Below are 12,631 nucleotides of genomic sequence, written 5' to 3'. Positions count from 1 at the left end.
TTTTATAATATATAAAACTAAAACTCCAACCCGTTTAAGTACAAAAGTTTAGTATAGAACACAAATCACAAAATGAAAGCATTGTGGTCAGTATGTAATATCATTGATTTCTAACATTTCTTATAAGAAATAAACATTGTAAAATTACTGATGATAACCAACCTTTAGAAGCAGAACATCTCTGGCAAGAAATGATAATATAAAGTCACATAAATTGTGTTCTTGAAGTCATATATATATTCAGTTTAACAGAGCTCTACAAAAATAATGTACAAAAAATTAATGATCTAATGGCAATCTTCCATTCCAAATGGAAGTTTTTAAATACAAATTTAGTATGTGTAAAATGTAGATATTTAATTTGATTTATTTGTACTGATAATAATTCTGTAAAATAAATAGTAAAATTTAATTTATTATTTAACAGTTAACTACAGGCATTCAGATATGTTTGTTACTGATTGGTTGGGTTTTTACAAAACTGCTCATCGGTTTAATTATTAGCTCTATTTAAGGAATTATTTTGTTTAATATCTTATCCAAAGTGTCCTTCTGAACAGTTCTTTTGAAATATACATTCTGTTGTATATTAGTAGAAACCATTTGGCTGGAAAAATTACATTGTTGACATAAACAAGTACTTTAATATATTTATGCAACATTAATCTTTAAAATAAAAATTACGAATTTGTCAATTAAGTCCTAGAGTATTGTAAACAAGACAGTTGTGAAATTTTTTATTTAGGTCTAAAAATAACTGTAAACATCAATCATTTATTCAACATATTAACTTATTTATAATCTGTTATTCAAAACATAATTGGTATTGCATTCTTGTTTTTTTTTTTTCGGTCTTTTATAGATGAGGGTAGAGTATACAAGGTTGTTCAGTGGTATGATGATGAAGGAGAATCTTATTCATCTCTTCTTGATATATATGATGTTACTCCAAAAGAACCAATAAGAGTGATGGCTATGTCACATGAGGTTAGAAGCTTTCATTTGTTACATGTAATGTGTTATAAACATTTTATTATTTTTTTTTAATTAGAGCATTAATATTTAGTTGTTGCTTAAAAATGATTTATTTCATTCATAAAATTTACTATATTGGTTTAATTTATTTGTAAATTATTAATATTAAGACCTTATTATTTTTTGTTTTCTTCTCATTTTTACTTCCTTGTACGAAGTAAAGGAAGTATTTCGGTTTTCAGATTTCAATGGAAATATGCATTTTGACCATCCCTGAATCCATTTTGACTAGTTTCAGTGTGACGTCTGTACATACGTACATATCCAGTATAACTCAAAAATGATTAGCTGTAGGAAGTTGAAATGGGGACTATTGTAACATCTGGTTGTGCACCTCCCCTTTAGATTGCAATCGACTGAACCAAAAGTGTCCAAAAAAGACCCAAATCCCAAAAAATTTGGATTTCAGACTTTTTCTAAACTGCAGTAATAAGCCCTCATTTTCAATTATATATCATAAGCAGTGCTTATTTTCATTGGTTCAAGAGTTATAGCCAAATAAAATTTTAATTAATGAAATATTTCGATCTTACAAGGGAATTCATCATACTGGATCTTACAAATCATATTGGCTCGAATCAGACTTCATCTCCTTTTTTTGTTACCTTTTTTTTATAATTCACTTTTTAACTTTTTTAAAAAATATATTGATTTTAATAATTATTAACCCATGATTGTAAAAAAATTACAATAAGTAATAATTCAATAATAATAAAACAAAAAAAATATATATATATAAATCCATAAGTTATTAGTGAAATAAAATTTTATGTACTTTTAAGAATGTATATTTTTAATTTAATAGGCATTATTACATATGTGGATATGTAATAGATTTGTTGAAACATCTGATTATTTAATATTAATTGAAAATTATAATTTAAAATTGTATTATTTTTGGATTTTCTAGTTTAATTTTATTTAATTCTGAAATTTCTGTTTAATTTTATCTACATTAAAGTTAACTACAGAGTGACTAAAAAACATACCCTCACAAGAACAACATATACACTGAGGTGTACATGCCTGAACTTTAGTAAACTGCAGAAAATGCTTATCTTTCAGTTCATTACTCCTCTGATTTTGTCGGACAATTTTCTCCCTAAGACAGAGTTGATCATCATTTCGTTTATTTATTTTTTGTTGCCATTCATTTAATCGCTCTTTGGTTTGATATAATTCTTCTGATCTTAATTTGTGTACACATTCTCTAATTTTCAATTTTCTCTCTATATTTATCATCTCCTAATGTTCTTATTCTTTCTTTGGTTTTAACATTTTCTTCCTCTTTATATTTATTATCTTTTCTTAATTGTTTTATTCTTCCTTCTTCTTAACATTTTCTTTCTCCGTCATATTCATCTTCTTGTCATTTTTTGAGATATATTTCTGTATGTTTTCTTTCTTTTTTCTGTATGATTGTTTTTGTTTCAGTTTTTATTATTCACCAACTAATGCAATAATAAAAACTGAATATTTTACACTGTAAGGTCGAAATTAACATTTATAACCAGTATATAGGAGTTCACTAAACAGAATAGTTTAATTATTAACTTTTATAAATGACCCACCAGAAATCTGAAACTTTTGTAAGTCAGCAACTCACGAAGATACGAATAATACTGATCTAGATACGAATAATACTGAGTAATAAAGGGACTTTCACTCTATCCTAATATTTCATATAAGTTGTTGAATTAATAATTGTATGAATATTTGATGTTAATAAAAGCTAATATGTCAGCAATATTGTAACTGTCCAATTTATTAAAGAATTGGGGGATTGTATTTCACTTTCAAATAAAATAAGTTTAAATGAAGTGCAGCAAAAAATGTTTATATGTAATTTAATAGGCATACATGGAAGTCATGTGTTGTCCACATCAGATTTTTTCTTGTGAATTCTTCCTAAGTGAAGAGTGATTAATGTAATACATTCTATGTTAAGTTTCCAGAAAATACTTCTCATCTGGGGGAAGTTTTTTATGGTTATCTTAAGTGATTTTTATTATTTATGGGAGAAAAATTTTGGAACATCCAAATTACAAAATATGTTTAGGTGCCTTGTTTGTCAGTTAACTGACAAACATAATAAATCAAAAACATAGTAATTTTATAAGTCTGAGTTAAGATATTTTATCATGTTATTAAATGGCAGTAGTAACTCATTACTACTCTTACTAAGCATAAAAAAATGTATAAAAAGCAGCATTTTTTCACAAGTAAGGAACAAGAAGCTTTGAGAAAATAAGAAAATACTGAAATGGCTGTGATTGGTTATTACAAATAAAATGCTTTAAGAGCTTCATCTAAAATTTTTTAACTAATCCCTTAAACCAGAATATGTACCTGAAGGTTTTATATTACCTGCTGTAAAAATTATGGTTTCTCCATTGATCATTGAGAAAGCATCTTAGGGTTTCTCTTAATACTGTTATGAAATAGGTAAGAAGTGCATTAAAAGTGCAGTTGGTCAAATACTATTAAGGAACAGTTTTTAGTAAGAGTATGCTTATCTTCTTTTTTTTATCTTCAGCTGAACAAAAATATAAACATAAAAAACAAAGCTTTTTTATCTGTTAGATTAAATATAAGTACAAGAGAAATACTTTTGAAGACTTACTTCATATTTTTTTAATTACTAATGTTTTATAAGAAAAACAAAACAGCTCTTAAATAATCAAGTAAAAATGAATAAATTCACAACTAAAGCAGCTTTGCAAGGAAATTGTCTGTGAACACTCAATTTTTCTTCCACTAGAAAGTTTATTGTCTTATCATGTGCTGTAGAAAAGTTGACCAGAATTAACACATCAACTTCATTGACCATACGATCAAAATTATAAAACAAAAACTTTCTTAGTTCTTTGAGACACACATTTATTGTGTGATGTTTATAAGGTTTGGAGTGTAGTTTTCATGACTGTTTTTGTGTTTCTGAGCTGTCTAATTGTGTTAGTTTCCTGATTTTGCATTAATATGTATAAATTATAAGAGCATGTAGCAGCAAAAGAAGGTAAGCTCATAGATATCTCGATGGATGGTGCTCTGAAATTGCTGTTGAATTAAAGTATGTTCTAAATTTCTGGGTTCATTTATAAAATGAATTTCCAGAACTATCAAATTGTGCTCTGTAAGTATTGATTTTTCTTTGTGAAATTTCTTTCTCTGCATTTTATTTGCCATAAAAATAAACTTGGTATTAGAAGACCTGTAAATGAAATACTTGCTCATTAATAAAAATGAGGAACTTAAACTAAGGTCATTATTCAATGTTTTCTTTTGATAGTATTACTATTGCTTTAAATTTGTATGGGCTTATTCCATTAAAAATAAGAGTAGTGTAAAAATAAGTGTGATCATTCACTTGTCTCTGTTTTTCTAAAATTTGGAAACCATTGATAAGCTGCCAAAATTAATATTAAATTGTTCTAGTATATCAGATTATTAGTAGTTGAGTTTAAAGGATTCCAACAATATTCAAAAAGAGCTTCAGTAATAAAGAAAGAAAATCAAAACCACTGTTGATGGAAGTAATACAAAGAACTGGAACCTGGATAGACTTAACATGTTTGCTATACCCACATTTCTGCAGGCAACATGGATCTTTCCCAAATTGCTATACCAACAGGCCTGTTGTCCCTGATACTTTTTGTTCTTGGACACTCCTGGAACAATTTGTGTATTAATGCAAATTATGAATTCTTTTCTGTCTCAATGTAGCATTTAATCAAGTCAAATTTTTAATAGCATGCAGTTCATTTATAATTTTTAATTAAATCTTTTTCTTACAATCTTTTTTAATTTTAATGAAGATAATATTTCTTGATCAAAGTTTTTCTTAACTATCTAGAAAATTATTTTGAAGTTAAATTTTTTTTTTTTTTTACTTTTCTTTGATGTTTGTTTATTTATTAATGTAATAAGCATTTCTTCCATTTTATTTTTTACTTTGTCAAATCTCATAATAATGAAATAAATAAAATACTTCAAACAATAAACAGAAACATTGACAACCTTGATTTTCTGTTGCCATTTTCTTCTTTTTCTTGTTTAGCCTCCGGTAATTACCTTTTTCAGATAATACTTCATAGGATGAATGAGGATGATATGTATGAGTGTAAATGAAGTGTTGTCTTGTACAGTCTCAGTTCAACCATTCCTGAGATGTGTGGTTAATTGAAACCCAACCACCAAAGAACACCAGTATCCACAATCTAGTATTCAAATCCATGTAAAAATAACTGACTTTACTAGGATTTGAACGCTGGAACTCTCGACTTCCAAATCAGCTGATTTGTTTACCACTAGACCAATATAAAATGACTGGTGGGTTGATTTTCTGTTGCCTATTGTAGTATTTGGTAACTTGATGTAGGATGTTAAAATTTATTATAAGTATACATACTAATATATAGTAAGGCTCAATAGGCTTAAATAATAGCCCCCTTTTATCCTTAGGACTTCTTAACTCCTTCTTAACATCATAAATTAGCTATTAACCTTGAACATGTTAAATTCTACTAAAAAAAGAAAAATTAAAATATCTTTACAGATTTCAGAACTAATTAATTACAAATTTCATAATATAATTCTGTAAGATTTCTTTCTTAGTTATGAGTGGTGTTATAATAATAATTATTCATAAAACACATATGAAATGTTAGAGATAAAAATTAAATTTAAGTATTCTGCTAACTTTATTTTATAAATATTGACAGAGGCAAGTATTAAAATGTTGCTTTGAAATTTTGCAAGATTTTATAAAATTTACATTTATAAAGTATGTTTTGTTTTCTGTAATAATTTTTGGTTGGATAATAGTTGAACACGAATGATGGAAACAAAGTTTCATAGAAAATAGGAACTAGCTTCTGATTGCAGCTGTACGATTTGATTTGAAACTATTTACATTTCAAGTGTTTGAAGGGTTAAGATGCTGTGGAACTGAATACATAGCTTGGGGCCTACTTGAGCCTGTCCATCTGACTGATTGCAAGTGAGACTTGAGCATAGGCAGAATGTGTTATAAATAAAATATGCATTGAGTGAATACCAGGTTTTTATTATTGTTAAAGGACAATAAGTGATCTGTTTATATATAATACCTTTAAAAGACAATAAGTGATTTGTATATATATATATATATATATATATATATATATATATAATACCTATTTCATGAATTTTTTTTATATTTATATAAAATACATTATTTTACTTGGGTAATGTATTAATTTAATATTAGACAAAGTGTTTGATTGTTACAAATAGTTTGTGGTTATTAAGTCATATATATTTTTTTCTTCAACCTTTAAACATCCCAGGAGCAACAGGCATCCGCTATAAGGTGTTACATCAGTTTCTCCTGAGTGTTGTGGCAGTAGACTTCTCTGCCTGACTCAGTTCCTCTTGAGAACCACCCTCGAGGTCTCTGCTGGATTGTAAGAGCTTCCTGACCTCCTCTTCTCTGAAATATTCCTCCTCAGGAGAGCTACCCTTCCTGGCCCTAGGTTAACCAGGTTGCATGCACCTGTCCTCCCACGTGCACCCGTCTCTCATACCATGAGGGTCCTTAATGCATCATTGGAAGCACCCTGGACCCAAGCCACTCTTGCATGTGGTTGAGCCAAAGCGTCCTCAGCAAAAAGACTGCCTTCCTGGCTATTAAGTCATATATTGTTTATATTAATTCCCACTGTAATAATATGGTGATATTTTTTGTTCCAGGAAAGTTTTAATATGTTTCAAATAAAAACAGTGACAACAAATTATAGATTAACATACTTTGCATATCTCTCTTAATTCATAATTTACCATTTCTGCTACTAAATTTTTAAGAGTTTGTGGTAGTTTTTATTGTAAAAAGTAATTTGTAAAATTATGATTTTGCAGCATAAATCTTTGTACATAGCATCTGATGATAGACTTCGTCAAGTAGACATGGTGATGTGTGCTAGAAGGTATGACAGTTGTTTGAGATGTGTCCGTGATCCATACTGCGGCTGGGATAAGGATTCAAATACCTGTCGACCTTTTACTCCTGGGTAAGAATTTATTACAAAAATTATTAGTTAAATTTGATTATATTGTTTTTAATTCATGTCTAAATTTATTTTAGGTTATATTTTTTTATCATACTCATATTTATAAATGACTGAAAATTGAGTGAAATCTAAAAAAAAATTTCTAGGTTAGCCTAAATTAGTAAGCATGGCATTTAAATTTAAAATCATAAAAGCAATTCGTAGAATGTTACCACTACTTTGGGATAAAATTCCTGGAAGTTGTTGTAAATTAAAAGTTCATATAAAACATATGTCCAAAGTCATTTTGCTTTCAAGTTATAGATAATGAAATATTTAGCTCCTAATTTCTGTTCCACCAATGATATATATATATATAAAACATATTATATTAAATAATGATATATTCTCTGGACAATAATTATGGTACAGAAATACATGAAGACAGAGTTTTTGTTTGTTTTATTTTTTTATACATAATTTTACATGAGGTTTAGCTTAAAAATGTTTAAAAAATAGTCTCCAGATAACTCCAGTATTTGCTGAAAAAGTTTTTGTGAAGTTCAAATAATCAAAGTCAAAAAGCAATTATTTACTTTAAAGTAATTTATATCGGCTATTCAGAAATAAATTCTTTACAAATTTGCTTGTAAATTATTATTTATTATTGGTAATTTAATGAAGTTAATGTATTGCCACACCTTAAAAAGTTTATTTTGCCTAATAATCATTATCTCATAAATTTTACTAGATTGCACATTGTTGAAGCAGAAATTAGAGCAAAATATTCGTTTGAAAACAAATAAGCAACTTTAATTTGAAAACAATCACTTCAAAAGGCAACATATTGATATATATACGAGGTGTGATCAAAAAATACGGTGAATGAATTTTTATAGCGGCAACTGCCGACGCTACATCCATATGCTGTAATTTGTCCAATAGCATGATCAACTGAGACAGGCAGGGACAAGTTGTAACACATTCGAGCTTGCCAGTCAGCTGCCAGAGCCGCTAGAATGAGGTTGTTTATCGTGTCTGTCACGCAACATGGATTTTGAACAATGCACTAACATTAAGTTTTTTTAAGTTGCAAAAGAGTGCCAAATAAGCTCATGAAATGTTAGAATCGGTGTACGGCGATAATGTGGTAACTTTGAAGACTGTGTACAAGTGGTATGACCGATTTAAAAACGGAAATGAGTGTTGAAGACGAGCAGCGTGCGGGACATCCAGTAACCTCAAAAACAGTTGAAAATGTGCAAAAAGTGGAAACAATGGTTCGTTCAAACAGGCGAATGACTATTCGAGAGCTATCGGAAGACCTTAACATCTCGTACAGATCCGTTCAAAGCATTTTAACTAATGAATTGCAAATGAGACAAGCGAGTGCAAAATTTGTTCCCACACTTTTGAGTGATGAACAGAAGGAAAATCGTGTGGTCAATTTGCACAGAGTTGAAGGGTCGTCTTCATGCAGATCCGGACTTCATGGCCAAAATTGTAACTGGAGATGAAATTTGGGTCTATGGCTATGACCCTGAGACCAAAATGCAGAGTTCCCAATGGAAAACCAGTTCATTTCCTCGCCCTAAAAAGGCACATAAGTCAAAATCCAACATCAAGGTCATGCTCGTTGTTTTTTTTGATAGTGAGGGCATAGTGCAATCAGAGTTCGTTCCAAGGGGAACAACTGTAAACTCTGAATTTTATAAGGGAAAGCTTGCGAAACGACGTATGAATAAAGCGACCAGAAAAATGGACCAATGGCTTTCTTCTTCACCACGACAACGCGCCGTGTCACACCTCGCTTCTCATTCCCGAGTTTTTGGCCGAACAAAGTGTTCCTGTCTGTCCACACTCGCCATACTCACCGGATTTAGCACCACGCTACTTTTGGCTCATCCCAAAAATTAAAACTGTGCTTAAAGGAAAACGTTTTGACACCATTGCTGACATTGAGAGGGCCACGACCGAGCAGCTGAAAGCCCTTCCGAAAGAGGCCTTCCAGAAATGCCTCCAGTCATGGAGTCAACGTTGGGATAAGTGCATTGCTAGCCAAGGACAGTACTTTGAAGGAGATTAAATCGAATTCTATGTAACCTTATTACTTTTTTTAATAAAAAATTATTCACCGTATTTTTTGATCACACCTCGTATATATATATATATATATATATATATATTTTTTTTTTGCTTCAAATGGCTCTAGAGATGTTTTCCTAGAGTGATAATAAACCTTTCTATATAACCTTATATATAGAAATGTTATTTTGAACATTTTCTTGTCTGATGGAATGAATTTAGTGTAAAATATTGCCCTAAAGTGAAATATTACTGAACTTCCAATAATACTGGTCTTTTAGAGCAATAATTCTTTAATAATGTGGTGTTATTGGTAAATTAAAAAGTTTTATTTTTTTATAAATGCATAAATTCATGTATGTGTGACCAGGAGTGTATTCTTCCTTCAAGAGTGAAAAAAAGAATAGAGCATGTACATTTTGTACTTGCTCTATTCTGCTTGACATTCTATTATTTGTTTACGTTCTTTGCCGACTAAAATGTTTACCAAACATATGAAAGCCTTTCCTTTATTATCTATCACATGTGTGGTTCATAATTTCTATAAACTATACCTCCTGTAAAGTATTATATAGTTAGTTGCTGTTAAGTTAAGAAAGTGTTTTATTGTTAATATTCTGGGCCTTTGTAACAAGTTATGAAGAGTGTGAAGCCTCATCTTGTGTAAATTAATTTAAAATGTTTTCTTACTTATTCTCTTCAAGTTTAGAAATTACATAGCATGAGAGAAAATTGCTACTGCTTTTTACTGAAAACAAACAGGAAAAATTTAAATACGTGTTATACATCTCAGAATTAATTGGGTATAATTCTTGTAACATATTTTTGTAGCACTTACCTTTTTTAGTTTTAAATGATATGAATATAAAAATAATTAACTTTCAATTTATCTGATGTTTAAAAAAAAATCAATTATGAATAAAAAAATGTATTTGAACTGATAGCTAACAGTAGTTAAATATGTTAGATGTGATATAAGATTGATGACAGAAATCAATTGTTTTTGTCTACTGTGATATGGATTGGGTTAAGAGATTTCAAATTATTTCCTTAATAACATTAATTGTATTTATTTGACTTGTTTCATTATCTAATGAGTCAAATATCTTAGGCATACTGTACTTATATAAATTAGAAATATAATACTAAATTAGGAAAAATAATTTAAATTTACCTAACTTTTTCACTCCCACTCAAGTATATTTAACAGACTTGGAAGGTGGTAAATCAGGGTTTTTTTAAATTGAACTAAATAGTATAAAAATTTATAGATACATAGAATGACTTATTGACAGCATCTGAAAGGTATTTTCTATTAAGGTTATTAAGTTTTCTTATTTTATTTCATTTTTTCCTTATGAGAAAACCAAACCTTATTTTTGAAAAAAATTCAATTGTATATTTTTAGTGTTAAATCACTAATACTGAAATCAAGCGAAACAAATTATTACCACACACGTCCTAAGTATAAACAGATTCTATGTCCACTGGTTCCATTATGTTTTCTACAGATTAACCAAACTAAAAGAAATATTAACGAGAATAAAGATTAACCCTCCCACCCATGCACAGTGCACTGAGTGCGCCATGCGATACTTTTTTACATATAGGTTAGCAACACTGTCTCTGATCTTGTTCCTGCATTTGTTAACTTCAAACAGATCTGTTGTTAATCTGCTAAGTGCGTGAGTTAGTTCATTAGTTTGTCTTTGTTTTCCTGGCAGCTTGTTCAGTGTGACAACATCAGTTCTGTGCTTAAAGTGCACCACGCGTGTAAGCATGAAAGTACATTTTTTATCTTTATTAAGTATTGTTATCTCTAGTAATATGTATTTTATAACATTTTTAACCCTATTAGAACTTTAATAATATCATAATATAATTATTTAGTATCATAGTGAAAATTAATATAAGTTACTTGTTGAATGTATAAATTTTCTTGTAAAATATGTTACTGCAAGCATTTACTTTTGAAATTTAGATTTATATGATCTTTTCTTTAAATCTGTCTAAAATTCTTTCTTTAAATTGAATTAGATTAAATTAAAATTTATATAAAACATAACATTTGATTGTCAATTAAGAAAAATCAAGTCATACATCATATATGCGTCTTGTCAGTAAAAAATTCTCAACTTTATGTTTGTTGGAATGAAATCATTTTGGCCAACTTAAGAATCAACAATTATTGTTTAAAATTTGTTTGAATAAAATATCATTATCAAAATTCATCTCTTCATTTATCAGATTGATGTTAAAGTATATATGAAATTTTTCTAAAATATTAGTTTCATAAAGATTGTTAAGTATTTGAGAATATTATTAATAAAATTGTTTGTGTTATAATTATGATTCTGTTGTAAAATATGTCTGGCAAAATTAGATCGTTCTTTGTGTCCTTTATTTATGCAGTTGATGTGTTCTTTAATCCTAGTCGAAAAGGATCAATTAGTCATATCAGTGTATTCCAAATTGCAGTCTGCACATTTCAAACTGTATACACCTTGTTTATCTAAATTAAATTTATTATTTTTCATTGTTTTTGAAGGATCTGTATTATTTATATAATTTATTATTTTATTGTTTCTTATGTAAGCTGTTTTTAACTCGTATGATTTAAAGCTTTTATTGAATTTGTTGTAATTTGTATTATATTCGATTTTAACATATTCATTTTTGTTATTATTATTTGTTAACTTTATTTTATCGTTTATTTATATTTTATTTTTTATTCTAGTATATAATTTATTTATTATTATTAGGTTATTATAATAACCTATTATTATATGGTTGTATCCATTAGTTATAGCGACATATTTAATATTATTTAATTCATTATTTAATTTTATGTTATGTTTTAGATATTTTATTGCTCTATAAATTAAGGTGTTAAAGGTTGCTATCTTATAATTCCAAAAAAATAAAATAATAAAATTGATTTCATTCCAACAAACATAACAGTTGAGACTTCTTTAATGACAAGATACATATACAACGTATGACTTGATTTTACTTACTTGGTGATCAATTGTTATGTTTTATATAGATTTTAATTTAATCTAATTCAGTTTAATATGTGAATCTAAAATATGTGTACTATTTGATGAAATAGTACACATATTTTCAGGAAATATTATTTCCTGAAAGTGCTAGAACATAATCACTATTAATAATTGTTGGCAAGCGGAAATTATAACTTATAAAATACCTTTTATATATTATATATACCAACAGACCATGCTAAATAAAATTAATAAGGAAAGTAAACGCCACATATTCGAATGGCACACAGTGTGCGCCATGTGGGCGTTCATGTTATTTTCCGCCACATGTGTGACTGAGGGTTAATGAAACGAGAATAAATATTATTGATTCAGTTTAATTTCAGATTATTGTTCAGTTATGAACAATTTTGAAGAAAAATATAATACCTACCCAAATCTAGCTAAACCTATCCATACCATGCTTTAACTATCCACATTTAG

General features: G+C 28.4%; 1 protein-coding gene across 1 annotated transcript in view; it reads left to right on the top strand.

The window, feature by feature from the left end:
* Sema2a (Semaphorin 2a) overlaps positions 1-12,631 on the top strand; it is a 567,293-nt gene that overhangs the window by 542,892 nt on the left and 11,770 nt on the right. Inside the window, exons 10-11 of the mRNA XM_075354839.1 lie at positions 863-987; positions 6,931-7,082. Of these exons, the coding sequence (XP_075210954.1) occupies positions 863-987; positions 6,931-7,082 (277 nt within the window). The remainder of the gene's footprint in view (positions 1-862; positions 988-6,930; positions 7,083-12,631) is intronic.

This window comes from Lycorma delicatula, chromosome 1, assembly GCF_047948215.1.
Source record: "Lycorma delicatula isolate Av1 chromosome 1, ASM4794821v1, whole genome shotgun sequence".
Taxonomy (NCBI): Eukaryota; Metazoa; Arthropoda; class Insecta; order Hemiptera; family Fulgoridae; genus Lycorma; species Lycorma delicatula.
Note: the sequence above shows the minus strand (reverse complement) of the source record. Positions and strands in the feature narration are given on the sequence as shown.